At 36.5% G+C, this 27738-nt stretch overlaps 1 protein-coding gene across 1 annotated transcript in view; it reads right to left on the bottom strand.

Annotated features, from left to right (window-relative positions):
- The window catches only part of LOC124776756 (bystin), a 57993-nt gene extending 35997 nt beyond the window's left edge, over positions 1 to 21996 (bottom strand). Inside the window, exons 1-2 of the mRNA XM_047251884.1 lie at positions 21792 to 21996; positions 19470 to 19661 (exon numbers count right to left, since the gene is read on the bottom strand). Coding sequence (XP_047107840.1) covers positions 19470 to 19661; positions 21792 to 21926 — 327 coding nt within the window. The 5' untranslated portion in view covers positions 21927 to 21996. The remainder of the gene's footprint in view (positions 1 to 19469; positions 19662 to 21791) is intronic.
- Between the last annotated feature and the right edge of the window lie 5742 nt (positions 21997 to 27738).

Genomic DNA, 27738 nt, shown 5'->3' on the forward strand with positions numbered 1-27738 from the left:
ATACTCTCCACTGTTCGAAACATATTTTGTAGTCATCTTTAGAAAAGGGTGATATCTCCTCCCTCAGTTTTTTCTTGACTTCTTCAATGTTGTCAAATCGGTGTTCTTTCATGCCCCTTTTCCATGAGTGGAAATAAGAAAAGGTTACATGGAGCCAGGTCTGGTGAGTAAGGTGTGAGGAGGAGTGAAGCCATGCCATTTTAAGCCAAAAACTGTCTAACAGAGATAGCTGTGTGTGCAAGAGCGTTGTCATTGTGGAAGAACCAGTCTCATGTCTGCCACAAATCGAGTCTGTTTAGATGAACACTGTTGCGCAATCTTCTTAAAACTTCCAAATAAAAGATCTGATTTGTGGGAACGAACTCTGAATGAACTATACCCTTGGCATCAAAAAAGCAAATTAGCATTGTTTTGATGTTTGATTTGACTTGACAACATTTTTTTGGATGGCCTTTACTATTACTTTGTTTCTGGGTTGTAAACATAGCACCATGACTCATCACCAGTAACGACATTTGATAGAAAATGTGGATCAGTTTCAAGCTGTGGTTTCAAAGCACAACATGTTTCAACTAGATGTACCTTTTTGATTGTCAATCAGAACCTGAGGAACAAATTTGACAGCAATCCTTTTCATTCCTAAATCTTCCATTAAAATTCACTGAACAGAACTCCAAGATAACACACTAATCTCAGACAGTTGATCAACTGTCTGTCGACAGTCTGTGAGAACAGGCTCTCCACTTTTTTTCAATATTTCCATCGATTCGGGCAGTTGTTGGATGTCCAGAACAAGGTTTATCATCGATCGACATGTCGCCATTTTTAAATCAAGCAATCCACGGGTGCACTTCAGTTTTTCCCATAGCATCATCTCGGTAAGTTGTTTTCAACATTAAAACAGTTTCAGCATCATTTTTACCAAGTAGAAATAAGAAATTTCACAGCTGCACATTGTTGATTTAAACATGCTATCATAAAAAATGAAACAAGAACAAAACAGTGCTGTTGTTGTTGTTGTTGTCGTCTTCAGTCCTGAGACTGGTTTGATGCAGCTCTCCATGCTACTCTATCCTGTGCAAACTTCTTCATCTCCGAGTACCTACTGCAACCTACATCCTTCTGAACCTGCTTAGTGTATTCATCTCTTGGTCTCCCTCTACGATTTTTACCCTCCACGCTGCCCTCCAATGCTAAATTTGTGATCCCTTGATGCCTCAAAACGTGTCCTACCAACCGATCCCTTCTTCTAGTCAAGCTGTGCCACAAACTTCTCTTCTCCCCAATCCTATTCAATACCTCCTCAATAGTTACGTGATCTACCCACCTTATCTTCAGCATTCTTCTGTAGCACCACATTTCGAAGGCTTCTATTCTCTTCTTGTCCAAACTATTTATCGTCCATGTTTCACTTGCATACATGGCTACACTCCATACAAATACTTTCAGAAACGACTTCCTGACACTTAAATCTATACTCGATGTTAACAAATTTCTCTTCTTCAGAAACGATTTCCTTGCCATTGCCAGTCTACATTTTATATCCTCTCTACTTCGACCATCATCAGTTATTTTACTCCCTAAATAGCAAAACTCCTTTATTACTTTAAGTGTCTCATTTCCTAATCTAATTCCCTCAGCATCACCTGACTTAATTCGACTACATTCCATTATCCTCGTTTTGCTTTTGTTGATGTTCATCTTACACCCTCCTTTCAAGACACTATCCATTCCATTCAACTGCTCTTCCAAGTCCTTTGTTGTCACTGACAGAATTACAATGTCATCGGCGAACCGCAAAGTTTTTATTTCTTCTCCATGGATTTTAATACCTACTCTGAATTTTTCTTTTGTTTCCTTCACTGCTTGCTCAATATACAGATTGAATAACATCAGGGAGAGACTACAACCCTGTCTCACTCCCTTCCCAACCACTGCTTCCCTTTTATGTCCCTCGACTCTTATAACTGCCATCTGGTTTCTGTACAAATTGCAAATAACCTTTCGCTCCCTGTATTTTACCCCTGCCACCTTCAGAATTTGAAAGAGAGTATTCCAGTTAACGTTGTCAAAAGCTTTCTCTAAGTCTACAAATGCTAGAAACGTAGGTTTGCCTTTTCTTAATCTTTCTTCTAAGATCAGTCGTAAGGTTAGTATTGCCTCACGTGTTCCAACATTTCTACGGAATTCAAACTGATCGTCCCCGAGGTCCGCTTCTACCAGTTTTTCCATTCGTCTGTAACGAATTCGCGTTAGTATTTTGCAGCTGTGACTTATTAAACTGATAGTTCGGTAATTTTCACATCTGTCAACACCTGATTTCTTTGGGATTGGAATTATTATATCCTTCTTGAAGTCTGAGGGTATTTCGCCTGTCTCATACATCTTGCTCACCAGATGGTAGAGTTTTGTCATGACTGGCTCTCTCAAGGCCATCAGTAGTTCTAATGGAATGTTGTCTACTCCCGGGGCCTTGTTTCGACTCAGGTCTTTCAGTGCTCTGTCAAACTCTTCACGCAGTATCTTATCTCCCATTTCGTCTTCATCTACATGCTCTTCCATTTCCATAATATTGTCCTCAAGTACATCGCCCTTGTATAAACCCTCTATATACTCCTTCCACCTTTCTGCCTTCCCTTCTTTGCTTAGAACTGGGTTGCCATCTGAACTCTTGATATTCATACAAGGGGTTCTCTTCTCTCCAAAGGTCTCTTTAATTTTCCTGTAGGCAGTATCTATCTTACCCCTAGAGAGACAAGCCTCTACATCCTTACATTTGTCCTCTAGCCATCCCTGCTTAGCCATTTTGCACTTCCTGTCGATCTCATTTTTGAGACGTTTGTATTCCTTTTTGCCTGCTTCATTTACTGCATTTTTATATTTTCTCCTTTCATCAATTAAATTCAGTATTTCTTCTGTCACCCAAGGATTTCTACTAGCCCTCGTCTTTTTACCTACTTGATCGTCTGCTGCCTTCACTACTTCATCCCTCAGAGCTACCCATTCTTCTTCTACTGTATTTCTTTCCCCCATTCCTGTCAATTGTTCCCTTATGCTCTCCCTGAAACTCTCTACAACTTCTGGTTCTTTCAGTTTATCCAGGTCCCATCTCCTTAAATTCCCACCTTTTTGCAGTTTCTTCAATTTTAATCTACAGGTCATAACCAATAGATTGTGGTCAGAATCCACATCTGCCCCTGGAAATGTCCTACAATTTAAAACCTGGTTCCTAAATCTCTGTCTTACCATTATATAATCTTTCTGAAACCTGTCAGTATCTCCAGGCTTCGTCCATGTATACAACCTTCTTTTATGATTCTTGAACCAAGTGTTAGCTATGATTAAGTTATGCTCTGTACAAAATTCTACCAGACGTCTTCCTCTTTCATTTCTTCCCCCCAATCCATATTCACCTACTATGTTTCCTTCTCTCCCTTTACCTACTGACGAATTCCAGTCACCCATGACTATTAAATTTTCGTCTCCCTTCACTACCTGAATAATTTCTTTTATCTCGTCATACATTTCATCTATTTCTTCATCATCTGCAGAGCTAGTTGGCATATAAACTTGGTACTACTGTAGCAGGCATGGGCTTTGTGTCTATCTTGGCCACAATAATGCGTTCACTATGCTGTTTGTAGTAGCTAACCCGCACTCCTATTTTTTTATTCATTATTAAACCTACTCCTGCATTACCCCTATTTGATTTTGTATTTATAACCCTGTAATCACCTGACCAAAAGTCTTGTTCCTCCTACCACCGAACTTCACTAATTCCCACTATATCTAACTTTAACCTATCCATTTCCCTTTTTAAATTTTCTAACCTACCTGCCCGATTAAGTGATCTGACATTCCACGCTCCGATCCGTAGAACGCCAGTTTTCTTTCTCCTGATAACAGTGCTAGCAAAAAAACAATCACTGCAAATGAACAGAATAAGCCAGGTCAACAACACAGGCGGCACTGAACTGGCAATGAGTTGCGCTATATGTGCCTAGTGGCAGAAATGCGTACTAAACAAGCTCTGCCCACGACAATGTTATTCCGGATCTTTTTGGGTACCCCCTCGTACGTTCAGTCATGGGTAAAGAAGATGTTACACACTGGTTTATTACTAAAACACTGGGGAGGTGCAGTCAATCTACAACGGAGACTGCTTACAAATGAGTTGTGCAACCTGTTCTAGAATATAGATCAAGTGTGTGGGACCTGCACCAGATAGACCTAACAGGAGATACTGAATGTATACAGAGAAGGGCAGCACAAATTGTCACAGGTTTGTCTAATCTGTGGGAGGGTGTCACTGAAGTGGAAGGCTCTTGAAGATAGACAAAATGTCCCGAGAAAGTCTGTTAAAATTTTAAGAACCAGCTTTAAATGATTACTCTGGGAAGTATATTACAACACCCTACGTATCACTCACATAAGGACCGTGAGGATAAAATTAGAATAACTACTGCACGCACAGAGGCACTGAAACAATCATTCTTCCTGCACTCCATACATTAATGGAACAGGAAGATACCATAATAACTGGTACAATGGGGTGCACCCTCTGCCTTGCATCTCATGCTGATTTGCAGAGTATAGACATAAATACAGAATAACAACAATATGGAAAGGACTGATTGCTACTCACCACTTAGAGCAGGAGCTGAGTTGCTGACAGACACAAAGAAAAAGCATACTAGAGATATCTAAACTTTCACCAAAGTCCTTCCTCAGAAGCAGAACTCTCACTCTTTCACACAACAATAACTCTCAATATATTGGTACAATCTCTGGGTGCTAAGGCCCAACTTCAGGCCTGCAGTTGTGCTTTAGCAACCAGACACAGTATTCATTTGCATGTGAGTTGTTCTTGTTATGTGAATGTGTTCTGCTTCTGAGGAAAGACTTTTTGCAGAAACTTAAATATTGCTAGTATTCTTTTTCTCTGTGCCTGTATGTAACTCAACACCTCCTTTAAATGTGAAAAAATGTATTTATGCAGGAAGAAACAACCAAAGAGGGTCTGAAGCACGTGTACTGATGGTTAGAGACGAAAGAAATATTGCTTATCACATAAAAATCACAAACATGTTACAAGGGGTGCACGAATAAACCTGTTTGTATAAAAAATATGTTGCATATTAATATGTATGAGGCTTGATAAGAAAGTAACAGGATTTTCATTTTTTTAAAGTACCTTTATTTGTTCATCAATGTCAACTTTGTCCCATTCTAAGTAGTCCCCCTCAGATATAATACACTTGTGCCAGAGCTTTTTCTAATCTTGGGAGCCCTTCTGGAACTTATTTTTCATTAGTGTTCAGCTCCTTCAACAATTCTGTTTTGACATCATCAGTGCTCACAAAATGACATCCTTTCATAGTTCTCTTCAGCCTAGGGGAATAGAAAGAAGTCACAAGTGGGCCATGTCCAGTGAATATGGTGGCTGAGGCAACTTTACGTTTTTTTTCTTTTCTTTTTGCCAAAAAATCATGAACAAGCAATGAGGTGGAGCAGGAGCATTATTGTAATGCAACTTTGGCACATTTCTTATTGACTGTACGACCATAAGGCAGGAACTCATGATGCACTATCCCACTGTAATCAAAGAAAACAGTGAGAAGAACCTTCACATGTGATCAACCTTGTCGAATTTTTTAGAAGTTCTGGATCATTGTCGAAATCATTCAGCAATTCCTACACGATGTATGCGCAATGTCATTTTTAGTTGAAATTCAACAATTACGAACAAACCCTTCTGTTGCATGTTTCATGCCCCAAACATTAAAAAAAAACTCCTCGGCTTGAGTAAAATGATATGCTGACATCATCAGCAACCTCTCTGATTGTGATTCAGTGACTTTCAAGAAGAATGTTCTTTACTTCTTCCACATTGTTGTTGGTAATTGATGCGCTAGGGCATCCAGGGGGTCGTCACCTTCACCAGCTTCTCAACCCTCTTTGAAACGTTTTATACCACTCATAAACTCTTGTCTTATTCGTAGTAGATTTGCTGAAAGCCACAGTCAACATTTTGAATGTGGACGAGCACTTTTTCCATTTTTTTCAATCAAAATTTAATAAATATTCTTTGATCCATATTTTTTGTAGTTAAAAATTCACCAATTACTTGAAAACACTTACAACTTTTCCAAATTACAACAATAAACTAAATATCCACAACAGCTGAAAATGCAAAATACATCAGGAACACGTCTACCAATCAGGTTAAAAAAAAGTTTTGAAAATTGGACGCATAAAGCCCTTGAATTAAAAAATTCCCGTTACTTTTTGATCACCACACCACAGCTGTGCCTGACTCTTCTCCACAAGCCAGATTTGGTTTCTCCCAATGTAAATCTCACAGGCCCTTCCAGTAAGGAGGCGTAAGGCCATCACATTGCATGGAGACTATGTAGAAGAAAATGGTTTTGTAGCCAAAAGAGCAGGGAATAATATGATGTATTGAAATCCTGAATAAAACCAAGCTGCCTTCAGAAAAAAAAATTGTGTTGCATTACCCATTGTATGCCCCTTGTATAAATTCTGTCTACAGCCATTATATCATTTTTATTATGCCAAAGTACAATTCGCAATCATAGCTCTGTCATCTGTGCTGATAATGAAGCTGTAACTTTGCGATGTATGCTGGCATAATAAAAAAGCTATAAAGGCAATAGACAGGATTTATTGTTGTTTTCCAGACATTTACGCATTACTAGTTTCTATATATGATTATCATCAGGCAACGTAAACATTGTTACTACAGTAATAGGACCAGGAAAGATTTGTTTTATTTTACAGCCAAATTTGGTGTTACTTTTTGCCAATTTTGGGGCTATTTTTTGCCAAATTCACTGCTGTTTTGTCTCCAAAAGTCTCTTCTTTGTCAGTTCCTGTGTTTTCGTTATATTTTTTACCAATTTTGGTGTAATCCTTGTGTTTTTTTTTCCAGATTTGATGTTTCTCCACCAGATTCAGTGTTATTTGTTTCTGGACTCAGAGTTTTTTTCCAGATTTGGTGTTACTTTTTAACAGATTCAGTGCTTCTTTTGCCAAACTTGCAATAACTTTTTGCCAAGTTTTACTGCCTTTTTTTGACAATTTCCATGTGTTTACTGCCAGTTTAGACTTTTTTTGCCAATTTTGCTAGTATTTTTGATGTCACATTATAGACTTATGTTGGAAATGAACTGTCATTTTAAGATTATACGCCCTTCTATCAACGGGCGTTGAGAAACGAATTGCCTTATAAGTTTGTAACCACTATAACTTTTTTATTTATGAATCAATTTTATTCAATTTGGTGTCATTAGAAAGTAAAAGAATAGATCTATAATATAAAAATTAGTAAAGTGCTGTGTCTAAGCAACAAATGTTGAAAATTTGTAATTAATGTAATTTATCACCAATCTTTTTTTGATACTTTCAGGAATTTTTTTCAGCAGAATCACAAGTTTCACCATCTGATTTTTTTTTCCGAATAGTTCCTACTGCCGTACTATTCAACATAAAAAAAAACAAAACCAGAAGGGTGTTTGTCCTCTATTGTTAGATCTTATACTTTTTCAATAATGATGTAATAATTAATTCGTTCAAATAGCTAATTAACAATACATGAAACAACAATGAAAAATTCAGTCTAGCAGCAACACTCACAAGCAACACAGGTTGTGTGAGTTATGTTTTTGTGTGTGTGTGCACTTTATATATCTGAAGGACTTTTTTTGTCTTGAATTTGTGCTTCTTACATAAGCAGCCATTCTGTCTGGTAAGTTATCTGAAAGTACAGTTGAACCCCTCAATATGATAATGTTCGACAAATAGAGCCCCTCAATATGAGATAGTGAAAAGGAATGATTGAAATTAAAAAGAGAAAGAATTCGTCCAATCCATCCATAGGTGCGTAGTAACGTATAACCAGGGAGACTTAATTTAACTCCCATAAGTGCAATGGGTTGCAATTTTTCAACGCATTACAGTGCCCTCTGATGCTGTCTAATTTTTATGAAGCGATGCTAGACCACCCAATCATATTATAATCTACAAACGGTTGTTGCAGTATATGCTTTGTTTAATTGTGGCTTGTTATCAGATGTTAAAGTGAATTTTATTTACCAAATATTATAATGAGTGAAAAAAGATCATTTATTTTATTTAACATTGTTTTTTCATGTGTTTTTTTATAACAATTATCATTAGAAATAATGTTATATTCATATAAATATTATTATTATTATTTATTAATAATAAATAATTTTGTGTCATACAAAATTATATTATGGTCAATGATAATTCATTTTAAAACACATTAAATTAACACATTGACTGCCATGGTATAGTTGGGCCCTTGAGGCCATTTACTTTTTTGCAATATCCTGCTTTAGTTTGCTCCAAGTAACCTTGTTAAGCACAAATAAAGTGAAAATATGGCATTTTAGTACCTTTTTTAGAATTTTTTTTGTGTGAGTTACATATGATTCACGTGGCCTCAGGGTAAAGGTACCAGGTGTGTCATTTGCTATGTCGCTAATAATTCTAAGTTTGTGCTCATGTCAGTTTTTCATTCCACAGCATTATTTGTGTACAGTTCCATTATCGCTTTCCTGCATTGTTGCTACAGTCATTATTCAGTGTTGTTTGCTCCGTAACAGAGTGATATTGAGGCAGAAGAAAATGTCTCGTAGAAGTTATGAAGATGAACAAAGGCATGAACAGCAGCTCTTAGGTGAAGTTATGGACGTAAGTGATGAAGATTCTGTGTCTTTATTTGGTGATAGCTCAGATGAATTTTTACTAGAGGAGACTGGAAATGAAAGCAGAAGTTCTGATAATGGAATCACACCAGTGAAGGTAGGAAGAAGAGTTTTATGTCCACATTCAGTCAAAGAACCACACCTCACAGCTGTAAAAACCAGGCAACAAAACACTTCTAACTGTGTTAGTGCCATAACTACTGCAGTTGATTCAGGTTCAACTGAAGTAAGTGTAATATCAGAAAGCTCTGAACATGAAGATGACACACTTAGAACAAATTCTAATGAGATTGTGTGGGTGCCAGTTACAGGTAAAAATATGAAAAACTTTACATTTATTCATTCCAGTCCTGGTGTAAATGCTTCTGTTGCATTAACTCTCAAAGGCAAATCACCATACAATTTCTTCAAATATTTCGTAACTGATGAAATTTTGGGATATGTGACTCAACAAACTAATTTGTACGCAAAACAAGCCTTAGAAAATCATTTAGTAACTGTTAATTCATGACTGAAAAAGTGGACTGATGTCAGCAAAACTGAAATTGAACAATTTTTAGGATTTTTGTTATGGATGTCACTAAATGTAAAACCGAGGATTCCAAATTATTGTCAAGAAATATGATCTATCACAACAATGTGAAAAATGTTATATTACACAATCGTTTTGAACTGCTTTTACATATATAGCATTTTTCCGATAACAACCAGTGCCCCACCGGGAAACCGCTTATTCAAAATTCAACCTCTTATTGATAAATTACTGCAGAGATTTCAAAGTGCAGTTGTACCAGAGAAAGAAGTTTGCATCGATGAAACACTTGTGCCATTTCGAGGAAGACTAAGTTTCATTCAGTATATAAAGAATAAGCACCATATATTCGGAATTAAATTGTTCAAACTCTGTCTAAAGGGTGGCTACACCTGGAATATGAAAGTTTACTATGGGAAGAATGTGAATCCTGGTGTTCCTCTTGCCACTTCTGTTGGCATGAGCCTTATAAGTGTATTACTAAACGAGGGCAGAATCTTATACACAGAAGATTTTTACACAAGTGTTCATCTAGCACACCAGCTTCCTGAACAATCAACACATTCAGTTTCAAACAGAAAACTGAATCCTCAAGGTGTTGTACAGGCAAAACTGAAGAAGGGGAAACACAAGGAAAAGGAAAGTACTGCAGGTTTAGCAGTACTGAAATGGAAAGATTACAGGGATGTTCTGATACTGAGTACTGTTCATGAAGAATAAGAAGCAGAAGTTCAAACTAGGAAGCGCACAAAGAAAAAAACCAGCAGTGATAACTGACTATAATCAGTCAAAATCTTTCATAGATCTTTCTGACCAAATGAAGTCGTACTCTCATTGTCTAAGGTGGGGTGTAAAATAGCACTGGAAGCTTGCAATTGAATTGTTGACAGGGTCAGCACAGGTAAATGCTCATTTGATTTACCGATACATCAACAAGAAGAAGATCTCAATCACAGAACTCAAAGAGGAAGTGACTTTGAGACTACTCCATACAGAAGATGCCGATGAGCCTCACCAAAGCCACCGTGTTACCTGCAGATTGTGCACTTGTGAACGTGGGAGCAGCCAGATGTACGTGTACAGTGTGCTACGAAAAAATGAAGAGAGTATTTGGACGAGAGCAAGCTGTCAAGAAATTCAAACAAACTGCATGGAAATGTAAGAATTGTGACTCATATTTTTGCGTTGAGTGTTTTTTCATAAAGCACAGTGCATACAGGTGTTAGAGAAACAAAGTGGAATGACCCAAATTTTTCCATTTCATTGTTGTTGCAATTGAAGAATGTAAATGCAGTTGAAGAATGTAAATAAAACTATGTGAAATGCATACCGGTGTTAGAGAAACAAAGTGGAATGACCCAAATTTTTCCATTTCATTGTTGCTGCAATTGAAGAATGTAAATGCAGTTGAAGAATGTAAATAAAACTATGTGATTTGCAATCCACTGTGTAAGTAATATGTCAAACTAAATAATAAATAAATCTAAAAACAAAGATGATGTAACTTACCAAACGAAAGCGTTGGCATGTTGATAGACACACAAACAAACACAAACACACACACAAATTTCAAGCTTTCGCAACCAACGGATGCTTCATCAGGAAAGAGGAAAGGAGAGTGAAAGATGAAAGGATGTGGGTTTTAAGGGAGAGGGTAATGAGTCATTCCAATCCCGGGAGCGGAAAGACTTACCTTAGGGGGAAAAAAGGACAGGTATACACTCGCGCACACACACACATATCCATCCGCACATATAGAGACACAAGCAGACATTTGTAAAGGCAAAGAGTTTGGGCAGAGATGTCAGTCGAGGCAGAAGTACAGAGGCAAAGATGTTGTTGAACGACAGGTGAGGTATGAGGAGCGGCAACTTGAAATTAGCGGAGGTTCAGGCCTGGTGGGTAACAGGAAGAGAGGATATACTGAAGGGCAAGTTCCCATCTCCGGAGTCCTGACAGGTTGTTGTTAGTGGGAAGTATCCAGATATTAATAATAAAAAGAAGAGAAGTCCAATACGAATGAGCCATGTGAGTTATATATAACTCACAAATTCAAATGTCAATAACTACTCTTGAGCTCTTGAAAACCATAGGCCATGAACGTGATTTGTTACTGGGGCCATAACCTACAAAACAACAACTAGTCACAGCATGCTCCTGTGAGTTACAACTGCACCACGAAGTTTTAAATGGAAAAATGTCCGTGAGTTGTATTTACCTCGCATGGCCCGAAGAGAACACTTCCTTTGAGTTATATTTAACTCATGTGGCAGTCAATGTGTTAAAATTAAGTCATATTTATAACTCCACTCTGAAGGTTTTTTTTATAATTAGTTATCACTCTTTAAATTATTATTTATTCACTATATGATATAATCAGTTCACTTATAAATTTAAAAAAAAAAAAAAAAAAAAAAAAAAAAAAAAAAAAAAAAAAAAAAAAATCGAGATTTGTATATTAATTTATTTACTAAACATAATTTATATACTTAAATATGTAGTACCTTAAAACCAATCATTAATCCACTCAATTTTAACAATATATAACCAAGTAATAAATAAATAATTATTAATTATTTTTGTCATTGATTTTGTTACTGATAGTTGAAAGTTAATTTTTAAGTATTTCATTTTAAAGGCTGTTAAGACATTATCAATACTACATTTTTAAGGTTATGAGTGTTTTACATATTTTCACAGAATTTAAACAAAAAAAATTATTTATGTATGTATATGATAATTCAAACGAAATAAATAAACCAAATTAAAATAAACATGATTCAATTCCACAATTGGAGGTTTTATGTATTATGAATCTTATTACACTCCTATAGTAGCATCTGATTGACTTTCGTAAAATACGTCACACTATCAAGTTGAGGTGTTTTAGAACATCATATTGAGGGATTTTACATATCAGGGGGTACCATATTGAGGAGTCTGACTGTAATACAAAGTTGTTCCATAATGTGAATATATTAGAGATCACTTAATAAAGTGGTCATTAACTCTTTCTCATTTCCCCCTTACAGATTCTTCATAGTACATTCTTGATTAATTAGAGAACAAGAAAAAGTTTCAAACAATCCAGTTATTTTCTGCAACATACACAGTTGATTAAAAATTACAATGGAAAACAAATGTTCTTTAGGTTTTGTGTCAGCAGTTGTGTGTCATAAGAAAAGTAGTAGCAGCAGCAAAGAGCTTGGTTTAATAGATATGCCAAGCCTGAATCAAGCTGATATTCAATTATTGAAGCTATGAAGCACCTGTGAAAATATTGAGACTTTGTTCTTCTCACAAAAGGTTCTATTTGGGAACATTTGAAGGCAGACAAAGAATTTGCTGTGACCCTTTTAAGAAGCACAGTAAAAAGACTACTAAGAAATCTTTGAAACCTATTACTTTAACCATGGCAAGGAAATATAAAACCCTTGGACTTATCCCAGGTACTAAGCAGTGCATAACATGCTGTAAGGACATTTTATCTGCTATGGGGGATAACCTTCCAGGGATGGATGAATGTGAAGTTGAAGATCAAGATCAAGAATATATACCAGATCCATCTACAGCTCTTCAAAAACTTAATGAAAGTTGTGAATTACTTGAAATTTCAGCATTTAAGGTTACCAAGAGAGCACAAGGCAGGCGTCTAGAATACATTCGTTCCAAGTCCCGTTGTTTAGCTTTAAAATTCCAGCAAACAGCATCAGAAGTGCTACATGTTCCAGTGAAAAATGTATCTGAAGGAACTGGCAGTGCTGAATGTACAGACTGTAATATTTTAATGCAAAAACTTAAAGAGAAATTCTGCAGAAGTTCTGTTAAAGAAAAACTACAAATACTTGCCTTAGCACCAGCTTCATGCAGTAAAGAAAAAAATCCAAGTGTTTTTAAACACTACCGAATACGTGGTAAAGAAATTGAGGGTATTGCTAAAAGAAGATGGTATTTTGTCAAAAGGGAGTTATAAAAAGGGAAACAGAATAAGTAAGGATGTGGAAAAATGTGTCCAGAATTTTTACTGTGAAGATGATATAAGTCTCATTTCTGCTAATAAAAAAGACTATCTGTCTGTCACTTCAAAAAATGGAAAAAAAGTGTATAAGACAAAAAGACTAATTTTACATAATCTGAAAGATGTATACTTAGCCTACAGAGAAATATACCCAGAAGATAAAATTGGTATTACTAAATTTTGTGAACTTCGGCCAAAAGAATGTGTTACTGTAAACGGTCGTGGAATGCATAAAGTATGTGAATGCACGTATCACCAAATGTGAAATAACCGTACACTGAACTTCTACAGAAACTTGTGTGCAATCTGGAAAATGAGGAGAGAATGCTGCATTGCTGTTCTCTCTGTCCTGACAAATATGAACTGCGCAATTTTTTTGATGTAGCTGTAGTCCTTACAAGATTGTGAAAATAATGTATTCAGACAATGGATGCAAAATGATCGACCTACACTGGAGACATTGATGAAGACGACTGATGAATTTGTTGAGTATCTCATGCAAAAACTTCAAAATTTAACACACAATCATTATGTATCAAAATCTCAGAGTCACTACTTCAAATCAAGCAAAGAAACCCTCCCTGATACTACATGCATCATCTTAGTGGATTTTGCAGATAACTATACCTGTTTGCTTCAGGATGGCGCACAAGGATTTCACTGGCAGAACATTCAAGTCACCCTTCATCCTTTTGTGGTGTACTTTAAAACAGATGATTGCATTAAGTCAATGTCACTGTGTTGTATAAGTGACTGTTTGCAGCATGATACAAACACATTCTATGTTTTCCAGAAAACTGCTCTCACTTATATACTGGAACAATTACCACACATCCAGCATGTTATGGCAGTGATGGCACTATATAAAAACTTAAAGAGCTTTCTAAATTTGTGCCATCACAAGCAAGATCATGCAGTAACTGCAGAATGGAATTTTTTTGCCACTAGTCATGGCAAAAAATGCATGTGATGGAGTTGGTGGTACTATTAAATGTTTAGCAACAAGAGCGAGTTTACAGCGTCCATATGACAGTCACATTTTACGTCCAAAAGATCTGTTTACATTTGCCGGAACTCATGTTCCAGGAATAGAAACCTTTTATGTTACAATAGAGGAGATAACAAAGTTCACAAACATGTTACAAAAATGATATGAGACTGGTTCTACCATTCCTGGGACAAGAGTAAATCATTTTTTCAAACCACTGAATGAAAACAAGTCACTGATAAAGTGTGTTTCATCATCTACTAAATTCATTCAAGTTCCTCTTGGAATTCAAAACACTGCCTATAACACAATTAAAGAAGAAACATGTCACAGCTATCTATGATAACCAGTGGTGGCTTGGAAAAATTCTAGAGATAAGTGAAGAACACTGAGATGAAAAACTCAAGTTCATGAGTCCAAGTGGCCCTCCCTCAACTTATTCATGGCCACTTCACACTGATGTTTGCTGGATACCTTATGAAAACATTTAAGTACTGATCGTTTACATACTTTTGAATCAGACATAATATTGTCCATTGAAAACTTGTTTGAAAGAATGAATGCTTTTTAGAATTTTATGAAAACTGATCATCATTTGTGACCAATAAGTAGGAGTCACAAAATGAAACGTGTATATTATTATTTATGGTCTTCCTGTTTTAAAAGATTAACAGAACAAAGACCCTTCTGTTTTTTTTTATGTTGAAATGTATGACAATAGGAAATCTTTGAGACAAGATTTAAAATGGTGAAACATGATTTTGATGAAAAAAATTCATGAAGTTTGTAAATTTTTTTTTGAAAACTGACTTTAATTACAGATTTGCACATATTTATATGCACAATTGCAGCATTTTTATAGTTCAGTAATATAGTTGGTCCTTTTATCTTTCTAATGACACCAAATTGAATAAAATTGATTTATAAATAAAATGCTAGACATTTCAATATGGCCCCCTGACTACAGTTTTGATCTAAAAATTCTGAAAAATTATTTTATCACTTTCTATTTATGAACTTTTCACAAATATCTGTGACATGATGGCAACGAGATTGCTTTATTTTGGGTGATTTTAAATGAAACGAGCCTTAGAGGTGAATGATGAGAGCAGGAAAATCATGATGGAAGAAAGAAATTACAAGCCAAAATGTGGGAAACAATGTAGATTCATAATCACTCATGTGTCTGAAGAAGTACAAGAGTTTAAATATCTGAGGGTTGTAGTAAACAACAGAAATGATAAGAAACAAAAAATAGAACTGAGGATCAAAGTGACATCCAGAGCATCTTATTCACTCATCAAATTACTGTCATTCAATTTTTTTCAAGAGGAACCAAAATAAGGATACATGAAACTATAATCAGAACAGTATAACTATATGAGACAGAAAAAAAATGGAGAATACACAAGTATATAGAGAGGAAGCAAAAGATTTCTGAAAATTAAATCATGAGGAAGATATCTGGACCAATTTGTGAGGAGAGAGAATGACGAAGAAGAAAAATCAAGGAGTTTATGGAGATATAAAGAGGTAATATGCACAATTTATTCATTTTCAGAGCTCTAAAGTATTACTTCTCCAAATATGTATGAGGCATGAAACAGATCCATAAGTTCACCAAGTTCGTATTTTGCATTCTACAGAAGTTCTACGAGTGCTCCGTGGTCACACAACAGATGTCCAAGAGGTAGTCACATTCATTCCATATTTTATGTAGCATGATCTTGTCAACAGTCATCACAGAACAATGATGAATTCTCTGAGCTGTTCCAGAGTTCTTGGCAGTAGGGAAAGGTAAGCATAGTCTTTAATGTACCCCCCTGGAAAAAAGTCACAAGACATTAATCAGGCAACCTAGGGGACCAGATGATCAGAGCCACATCTTAGTGATGGGGAAGTCTGTCATTTAGGTAGTGACGAAACACATGCTCCACTGATGGTATACCCCATCTTGTTGGAAGATGAAATTCTTGGAATCAGCACTCAGTTGTGGAAACAACCACAACTTTTAACACATCAAGGTAAGAGGTACCCATCATAGTCTTCTCACAGAAGAAAAGTGGCCCATACAACTTAGTCAATAACATCGCATAGAAAACATTACCTTTGATGAAACTCAAGAGAATTTTCAGTACTCCACACTGTCAAATTGTGGTGACTGACCTTTTGAAATAAATGTAAGACTGCTTGATCACTGAATATCAGCTTGGAGATGAAGAAACTCTTTTCCTACTTTGTTGCCATTTTATGAAGACCCTGCACTCTTAATGCCAACTGGTGGGCACAATACAAACATGGCAAGTTTACGGTTTTAGTCATGTATCAATCTTATTCATATGTGAAATATTTAAGAAAAAAGAGACCTTTGAAAACAAATGGATCATTTCCTATAGCCCTGTACAAGAAACCAGATGTTGTCATGGAAACCAAGACAAGGAGATTGAGATGGGCCAGTCGCATCTATAAGAAAGAGGAGGGATCACGACAGAGAGAAGTTTCAGTGAAGAAATCTGGACAACAACCTTTAGGCAGACCGAAAATATCACAGGGAGACAGGTGGCCTAGGCCAAGGATCTTCAGATATTTGGAGCAAGGGAAGTAGATGACAAGGACAGAATGTCATAAGGGGGGCTACTTGATGAGACGCTGCAGTCTGTGGGGCCAGTGACGATGATCAGTCAGATTGAAAAGGAAGGTGTATCAACTAGTAGCAATGACTTTCACTGAATATTTCTGAGGTTCCAGGCAATGTGTGCATAAAATATAGTAGATTTTGTTTATGAGAACTTGCTCTCCAGTATCGCCTTGTCTGCTGACTCAAATTATACAATTCTCTCACACTGTACTTTAATTCTCATTTTGCCCACCTCTGTAGCATAGTGGTAGTGTTTCCGCTTATCATGCAGGGGGGCCTGGTTTGATTCCCGGCAGGGGACTGGGTTTGGTGTCCATCATCACTGACCCACAAATCGCCGAAGTGGCGTCAACTAAAAAGGACTTGCAATATGTCGGCCAAACTCCCCCACGTGGGGCCTCCTGACCAACAATGCCATATGCTCATTTCATTTTTTACTTCTCATTCACTTTCTCTCACATTTTCTGTTTTCCAGCAACTATCAACTACCCTCACCACATCTTCTCTTACAATTGATTGCATACTTGCTTTCTTTTTCCTTCAACCTCCCTTTTCACATTTCTCCACTTTTTGGTTTTCACCTTACATATTTTATGTTTAATTTCTTTTGCCAAATCTACTGACGTAAATTTCTTATGTTTCTGTTTATTGTTTTCCATCCATTGTTACTTCTGCGCTCCCTTCACCATTGCATCTGCCACTTGTTGGATACAATGGTTCTCATCCAGTCACTGAAGTTAAGCATCACAGGACACGGTTGGTACTTGGAAGGGTGACCATCTGAATACATGACACCAAAGTGATGTCTAATTGAAAGACTTGTAGCAGGCCACTGAGCCACACAAAATGATTATATAGTATAGTGGTGCATCTAACTGCTCAGTTTTTTAATTTCAAATATTATATTAGTATTTCATATAATGGAACCAAACTTCAAATGCAGGAGTCTACTGTCAAATCAAGTGATAAGTTTTTACTCAAGTTTCTGGAGGAAAGTACTTTCACTCCTTCATTAATTTGCTGAGATGTCACTGTCAAAGATTTCTACTTGCTGCCCTCTCTCAGGGATTGAGATCTGACTCAGAAAGACATCTCTTTGGTTATCATTTATCTGACACTCTCACAACTGTAGTTCCCTTACAGGTTTAAACAGCCCACCAATAATGAGATGGCTGGCTATGAGAAACATTTAATATATGTCTATAGCTTCAAAACATTTAGTTGAAATGATTTATGAATCTCTCCCCCCCCCCCCCCACACACACACACACATCCTGAAACTGAAAAAGGAGTAAAATAACTGAAGTGAAAGAGAGTAAGTTGTTTCTGCATAAGTACTGACCACACAATACTGAAATAATGCTGTGTAATAATTTAAAATATAGTTTGATGAAGTACAGCAACATTAATTTTTAATGTTGCAGTCACCCACTCTCTAGAGCAATGTTTCCAAAACTGTGTTCTGAGTTAACTCTCGGGTCCCATGGAGGTCACTCAAAGGTTCTGTGAAACCTGCACAACTTGTTTTTTTGTAATATTTAACAAAGCAACTCAAAAAAGAAATTAATACATCTACAAAGGTAAAAAACTGAACAACAACTAAACCTTGCTTCCACTTACAAATATGAGAAGTCAGTATGTGTGCGACACAGAGGGTGAATAAGGCTGTGTTTAACATAGGCCAATCAGCAGCATTGCAGACAGAAAACTCTACAATGAAGGAATGACAGCACAAGGCATGATTATACTAAAACCATCACTGTCATCCATCTCAGAGTACACCCGCACCACAGCAACCTGTATCACACAGTCCTCTATCACCAGAAAGGTCTGCCACATGATGCTCAGTAACCTTTATAACTTTAATCTATATATACAAAGAAGATTGTTCATATGTTAGTTATAGAAATCTACAGTTATTTAGGTAGCTTGATAAAATTTGGTGTATTTGACAATAAAAAAGGAACATTAATTTATCTATGTCTGGCTCCATGGCTGGTAATTTTAGTATAGTTTTAATTATATCTTATAAATATAATTAATCATTTATTTAGCCTTAAGAGGTAGTTGCCACTGCAATTTGTCTCACAATCCTTCCCAATATTTGGTTGCAGGATAGAGAGATGGTTCAAAAAAGGGACAATGATGCATTCTACTACAGAACTTGACTTTCATGTTTGAGAACCAATACCTAGTTCTTTTGGTAGCAGTGAATAAATATTTTAAAATAATTGTCGTTTTTGCTGGAAACAACTCATTTACAGGAGGACACATTAAAACATACTATATAAGCAAACCAGTGAGTCTACAATAATAGTCAACATTAAAAAAGGTTCCACTTCTCAAAAAGCGAGGAATGCTGGTCTAGAGTATAATGGAGTTTTTCAAATTTGAGCATAATTTTAAAAAGGGTTTCACTTCCCAAAAAGTAAGAACACTGGTGTTACATATAATGGATGTTTGCAAATTTGAGCATAATTTTAGCAGTCTGTGGATAGTTCAGCAAACTTAACAAGTGTGCACTTTTAATGGAAACTTACTATCTCTGAATAATCTGCCACAGACAAGTCATCATCAGAGTCAATTTCATCAGCTGATTCTTCTGTTGCATCATTTCCAAGTTTTGGCAAAATAGGATTTTTCTTTGATGCAGTCCCAGCATCTTCTTCAAGCTCTTGTTGCTGTTCTCGTGCTTGTTGAAGAATTTTCTGTGACAGGTTAGCTTCAACAAACTGAAAAAAATAAACAAGAAAAAGTTGTATTTTATTATTCAAAAGTAGTTAATACTACATGGAGGAAATCCGGTAAGGTGCAAATCCCATAATGAAACCTAAAAAATCTCATATTTGAAGTTTCTTTAACTTTTATAAATGCTAACAATTCATTAGAAAATATAATTGAACATTAAAATCTGAACTTACATAAAAATTTTGAAACTGTGTTTAATCTGAATGATCAGAACTAAATGACACTATTCACGTTTAGCAAGAATGCAATATTGGATCTCGCCTGAAATCTTGGTTGCAGTGCCAGGTTGATCTGCACATAGCTCAAGATCTACGTTAGGTTGAAAGGTAACAGTTTACAACTGGTACAGACAACGAATGTGAATGCCAAATAAAGTTTGTGGCAGATGACTGGCCTGCAGCACAGCCTAATGTTTACGTTTATGCCATACATTAACTAACTTTTCGCCACAAAATCTAAAATTGTAAGAAAATGTATATCAGATAATGGAGAGGTCTCTGATAAGTATCTTAAATGACATGATGTACATATACCAAACATACACAATGAAAAATGCAAGGGAACTTTTACCTATGTTTTTCAAAGATCTGTACAATTTTACATACGCACACATGAAAAAGGTCACATGTCTCCATGACAACAGTGTGATAACACAGTTCTGCTCTACCACGCAAAGCGGTTCTGTTTAACAAATGACAAAAGAGTGTGACTTTCCAGACAATGTAAAAATAAATTCATTAAAGTGCAGTGCAATTCCACAACTTGTCAGTGGCACAGATTCAACAACAAGCCAGTGTCAAATTTAAATAAAATCTATTGACATCTTCAGAGCATCATTTGAAAGGCTGGATAAGTATTCTGATATAAAGAACCTAGTATACTGTTACAAACAAATAAGAGTGAACAAGGGCTGAACATGTGAAATGTCCCTCAGTTTGTGATAAATGGACTATGTTAGACTGCAAATAAAATTCAGTCAACTATTTATCACCTATGAACACACACATGAATGACAAGGGAATACTACAGAACAAAGAGTATACGAAACTAAATACAAAAATGGGGCAAAATTTGTGGAAGTCATTCTAGTTAGAACAGTTGCATCACATTAATATTTTCTATTACCACGTAAAAATGCTCGAAAGATATGCATTTATGTTTTACAGTGTATACAACATCCAGCATTCAAAATGAACACTGAAGCAGTATCTTGTGGAGATATAAAATAAAATTTCACACTTTGACAATATGGACAAGAATACAGAGTGACATTTACATAGCACACAAAATCAGCCACTTCCTTCTCACACAACCTGAGAATTGGACATCGCAAATTATGGGCAATAAATTTTATAAAATTTTTAGTTCACCATACACTGTACGACAACTATCAGAGTATGAATACTGTTAAACATTCTGAAATACTGTAAGGTTCAATTCATTCTAATTTCTACATGCTCACTGTCTTGCATCTGCTGTAAATAATAATGCGACTTTGCCACCATGTTCTGAATACTGTCCGCCATATTCCCAAATAACAAACCTAAAGTTTTTCAATTCTTTGATGCTCCCATTCCTTTCGAGACGGGCACGTAATGCATGCCATACTTCACACTCCTGAAATTAGGCCTAATGGAATATTTTATTCTGAAGAATATTATTTTAGTTTGAGACATTATAGAATTCTAACATGTCAAAATTTTCCGTAAAACATGCAACAGAACTCTTTTTCCTCTTAGGCAGAAATGGAACAAAGATTTAATGGGACAAGGAATATGGTTATCTTCTTTACTGTGCATGCGTTCAATATCAACTTTTATTTAATTACCCAATAAACAAAAATGCTGCACATACAACACTCCCTGTGAAATCATTTTCATCCATACATATGCTGCACTAATTCTGCTAAACATCCTGTTTTCGCTTTGTTGCAGTGACATATTATATCGTAAATGTGTGTGAATGTGGACAGAGACATAATTTTCAGCACAAAATACAGGCAAACAAAAATGCAGATTGCAAGTCAGCTTACACTGGAGCCTGTGAACAATATTTTGTTTTGTTTAAACTACGTAAATATTGATAAAAGTTGGTAAATATTATTGGATTCTCACATTTTCGTCTTCGTCCTTCCGAACCCTAGTTTTCGTACGATTACTTGGTTTAGCAAACTGGTCCTCTTCAATCTGCTTGTCTAAAGCTACCTTCGGAGCTCTTCTCCCAAGTTTTATTTTCTTAGCTTTACCCATACTATAATGTTTATACCAACAACACACGTTTCCCTATTCCATATGGATCACAACACATACGCTGTTTACTCTGTCGGTGTCAAACATCATTATAAAAACAAACCACTAGTCATATCTATATTAATATATATCTTTGCAGAGCACACAATGTGTGTCTACAACCACTGTTGACTTGGCAGTGCAGTTGGCTATGTAACAACGTAAAAACGTCACAGGAAAATATATAAGTGACGATTAGGTATTACGAGCTTTCCTAGGAAGATTCCTCTTTTAGAGGCAATTCGTGACTATTTAGTCTTTCGTGTCACACCTAATGAAAAACTCATTTCGTTTGTAAAAGACCATACTTGTAAAGTAATATTATTTAGCATATAAATTATTGTTTAAAATGATGTGCTCGAGACCTTCTGGACAAACTCGGCAGAATAATATTATCAAAGTGGGTTAAATGTAAGGACAGGTAATAAAACATTGAGTAGGTACCGCAAATCTGTGTTTATCATTAGATATGCTTTACGATGACACGAAAAGTTAATTTTTGATACGTGTTTGCAGCAATCACGTGTACTGAACTGAGATATAACGTTCGAATAGCAATTTCTCGTTTCTGATAATTACAGAAAATACTTTTTTAGTTTTAACTGTCCGGGTTCAAGAAATATGATGGTAGCTGCACTGTATCGTAACAAAGCTGCTTGCTACAGCAAATGCCACGTTCTCTTTCCATGTCGTTTATGCTTCGCTCTTTATATTTGATTGCGAAATTCCACTGCTCTACACTGCTATTCTTAAAATATTCATTATTCTTAGAACGAGCTAATATTTTTGTTGTAAAGTCTTTGATCGTATACAGTACACAACTACCAAAATTTTGAGTATTGAACATGTAGCAAGTCTCGGAAAATACCTCTCCCTATCTAAATTATAGTAACTGCAAATCTTGGTTCTACATAAATCAAAACGGGTGCTGGATATAGTAAATCACGAAGTCTATTATAATGCTGTAAGATTTGCGTTCCATCTGATTGACAAGTGGCAGGTAAGGGAATTTATTAAAAGCAATTCAGTGATTGTTTAGTGCGAATTGTATGGAGAAATGTGGATAAAATCTTGGTGCCTATACCGTACGCGCACATCTCTGATTGTGTAGATTGTAGATCTTACCAACTAGAAGGATATGTTTATTAGGTAACTGGACAAAATACTAGTCACCCGTTAAAAGAGCATCTGGTCGATTTGTAGCGACATAGATGATGTAGAACTGGCATCAGTCTGTCGTGTGACCACCCATTGTTGACTTGAGTCATGCCAATAAAGTTCAGTGTATTAAGTAGTAGGTTGATTGGTGATTCCATGGAGTACTGTGTGCACCACGCCCATATATGTTATATTAAAAGGAAGGCCAGCGTTGGTCGTAATGTCGATGTTTTATTGATAGCAGAATCGATTTTCGTTCACATAGTGATCATCTTCGGTGCTGTACACATTAAACTCAGACATTGGTATTAAGTTATTACGACCAATGCTGACCTTCCTTTTAATATAACTAGTAGGATGTATCTTGTATGCCTTCAGCAGCGAGAGATGGCCGATATGGTGACGTGATAGAATGCCAAAGAGGGTCTAACTTGTTAGGACATGCCCATGATCACTCTGCAAATGAACTTGCCCGATTTGTTGGTGTAGGTCTATTACCCTGATCGTCTGATATGTGTACAAGGAACGTTATACTGCTTAGTTGTTACCTAAGTAAGAATAGTGGTTGTAAAAAAATCTTAAAGACAAGAGTAGAAGACGAGTGTCACGAATTGTCAGTTACAGTTAGTTTCAAACACGACAGGAATTTCTGCTGCAGGTGAATGCAGGCCCATCTCAGTCAATTTCTAAGTGAACATTACTGAGGATATTGCAATGGATATTTGGAATAAGGTGTTTCACAAGAGGCCATTGCTCACAGAAGTTCGAAAAGCTGCAAGTCTTCATTACACCACATTGAATTAGACATTCCATCGATACCAAGGAAAGTGGTTTCTGGTATGTCAAAAGAAGTCAAAGATGTTCATTTCATTTAAGGGTAATGCAGTGGGAAGGACGTTACATTGTTGCATTACTATACTGCTTCTAATTATAGTTTTATCTAGAACATTAAATTAAAAATTTTCTATAAAGATTCTCTTAAATGGAGTACAAGGAGATGCCCAACAGAAAGTTCTTTAATTCAGTTATAAACTCCACTACGTTATCTACATGATATTTAATATGCTGTGCCAAGTCTTTAAACACATATGTATCCATTTATGTATCTGACCCCTTTCATATTAATGTTAGCCTCTTGAGGTTTTTGAAGAGGTTTTGTTTTTTGGTTCTAATCTTGTATTATTTTTTACAATATTTTTTGTGAAAAGAGAAAAATTGATGGACTTGGGACATAAATAAATATGTGTGTTGTGACATAGTTGTCCAAACACCCAATTTTTTGAAGAGGTCTATGCAAGATGTTCTAGAATTAACACCAGATATAATTCTTATTACAAGCTTCTGTATTCTAAAAATACTATTCCTGTAACTTACATTTCTCCAGAAAACTATCTATAACTGCTTAGTGAATGGAAAAATGCAGAATAAACTAGCATCTTCATTTTTAAATCGTCGGTGCCATCATGCTTACTGTAGTCGTAAATGAACTTAATCGCTTCATTAATTTAATGCAGTGGATTATTTAGTTGATGTTGTACTCTATCTGAATTCCTTAAAAGGTTACACTTTCTGCTTCTTGTATTTTATTGTTTGAGAGACATATTTTTATAGCTCTCGGAGTTTTATGAGAAGCTCTGAATTATGTATGCTGAGTCTTGTAGAAATTCGATGACAAATCATTTGCCTGGAACCAATCTTTGGTGTTCATGAATATTTTATTAGCTGCCCTTCCAGTAAGGGGATAAGATCTATTTATGTTCATATAATTGTAGCATCTGCACAAAATTCCAGATTTCTGTCTTAAGAAACAGTAAGATAATTTATATCAGAAAAAACAGAGGACCCAATATCGACCTTTTGGTACACCACATCCGATTCCATCCTGTGTTGAGTACCTATTGTTATGTGATTGACATGGAACTGATATACATTGCTTTCTGTCGTTCAAATAAGGTGAAAACCATGCACCTCTTGTGCTCATTATTCTGGAATATACGAGGGTTGGAACTTAAATAGTGGCAACTATTTATTCACAATCGATACAAAAGAGTTACATGTTTGCACATGTTACTGTCCTTCAAAGTAGCCACCAGCGTTGTGTAGAACCCATTGGCAGTGATGTGGAAGGCATAGAGCACCGTTAGCAGAGATTATTCTGTTGATGGTACAAATGGAGTGGTCTGAAGTTATGGTGATTCTCGTGGACGATTGTGATGGTGTTATCCTAACACATAACGTTCCTCCACGGCAGACAGTCAATTCACAGTATTACTGTTTGTTTTTGGAGCATCACCTGTGACCAGCCTCGTGAAAGAAGAGGCGACACTTTCTGTGCAACCCACCCATCATTTTGCATGACAACGCACGAGCGCACACAGCGCAAGCTGTGGCTGCTCTGTTCAATCGATAGGACTGGGAAGTACTGTACCATCCACCATACTCCCCAGGCTTAAGTTCTTGTGACTTTGATTTGATTCCGAAGATGAAGGAACCACTTCGTGGCATTCGCTTCAGGACTGTTCCAGAGATTTGATGGGCAGTAGACAGCTCCATTCACACCATCAACAGGGCAGTTGAATTTAGGGAAACTAAACTTCTAATTGTTGTTATTTATAGGTCCCCAAAATCTGACTTCAGAGCGTTTCTGCTCAATCTAGAGAGGGTTCTTGGTTCACTTTATAGGTAGTACCAGAAATTAGTTATATGAGGTGACTTCAATATTAATTTTGTATGCGATTGTGCAAGAAAAAAGATGATGGTAGATCTCTTAAACTCATATGATCTGATGCAGATTGTGTTTTTTCCAATTAGGGTGCAGGGGAACCTTATCATGGCCATAGACAATATTTTCATTCGTTCTTCATTACTAGATAGGCATTCTGTTAGTAAAAGTGTGAATGACCTTTCAGACCATGATGTACAAATTTTAACACTAAAAGTCTTTTGTACTTAAACAAATGTCACATGTAATCACAAACTATGTAGGAAACCTAATACAATGGCAATAGAGAGTTTTTTTCAACCTTATTAAGGAACAAGAGTGGCAGGATATTTATAGTGCCAGTAACATAGATGACAAATGTAATGATTTCCTTAACACGTTCCTCATCTTATTTGAGAGTGGCTTTCCATTAGAACGTTCTAAACAAGGTACTCACACTAAAAGGCAGCCTGGGTGGCTGACTAGTGGGATCAGGATATCATGTAGAACAAAGTGGGAATTATATCAAAATGTTAGAAGTAATAACAATCTAGCTACATTAGCCCATTACAGAAAGTGTTGTAAAGTGCTTAAAATGTTATTAGGAAGGCAAAGAGCATGTGATATGCAAATAGAATAGCTAATTCACAGGATGAAATTAAAATCATATGGTCAGTTGTGAAGGAAGAGAAGCTCAGAAATGGACACTTCGGGCAATAAGTGAAGTAAGTTCACAAACCTCTTGTCGACTCCTGTTCATTAGTCTAGGTATTTTGACATTGCCCTCTCAATATATATATATATATATATATATATATATATATATATATATATATATATATATATATATATATACTTTACTGTCATTTCTTGTTAACAATATCAGCTTTTTCCCAAGAAGTAGCAGCTTTCATTCAGATAATACTCGGCAGATATCCAATCTGCATTTGGATTGCTCTTTCTTAACTCTTGTGCAGAAAGATGTGCAGTATACTGCTGCATCCACTTTCAATAAGCTACGACAAGAACAAAAATCTTAGCAGTAATTCACTCGCTTTCAAATCGGAACTGAAGAGTTTCCTCATGGATCAGTCCTCCTGTTCTGTTGAGGAGTTCCTTGAAAAATTGTTTCTTACGTTACATTGTTGATTGCCTTTACTTAAACTTATGGTTTGACTTTTTTGGATTCATAAACATTTTATTTTATCTGTTATTACTTAGTACTAACACGTCCCATGAAATTGGAGAATTGTTCCGCAGTTTGATCCTACAGAACTAGACATGTAAACAAATAAAAATAACTGAGTGCACCAATAGACTAATGAAGTCTTTAACACACAATGTGCAGAGAATGTACTTCAACTGAGTTCTCTGATGTTTTGGGGATGTTTTTTCGTACCATCTCTTGGGATCACTTATTCGAGTCGCATGAACATGCACCAGGATGACATCTTGGGTTGTCGGGTGTTCTGCCGGATATCAGCGTCGTACTTGCACGATATTTCGGTCACGTAGCTCGTGACGTTCATCAGGTGCGACCTGAGACTGCTCCTCAAGTGGACCTGGTCCAGTATTTATGCCTATAGCCTACCCCCTCCACCAACGGCTGCAGGCGCTTCCTCTGTGGTCCGCGCCCATTCCCTGCGACCTGCTGGAGCGTTGCTGCTCCGTTTTCGCACTCCGAGTTAGCATGCCGTGCGAGGAGGACCACGCTACTCAGGCCCAGGCGACCGAGCCAGCCCCGTCAGCGGCCCCATCCGGCCCCCCATGTATGACGACGCAGCAATTGATGACTGACTATGCAACGGCACACCCAAGGCGCATTTGCCCACTCACGACAGAGCAGCTGTTCCTCGTTTTAACCCGATTATTAAGGGGCGTGGAGTATCCCCAACACGATATGGACGAACGAGC

This window comes from Schistocerca piceifrons, chromosome 2 (genome assembly GCF_021461385.2).
Source record: "Schistocerca piceifrons isolate TAMUIC-IGC-003096 chromosome 2, iqSchPice1.1, whole genome shotgun sequence".
NCBI classification, from domain to species: domain Eukaryota; kingdom Metazoa; phylum Arthropoda; class Insecta; order Orthoptera; family Acrididae; genus Schistocerca; species Schistocerca piceifrons.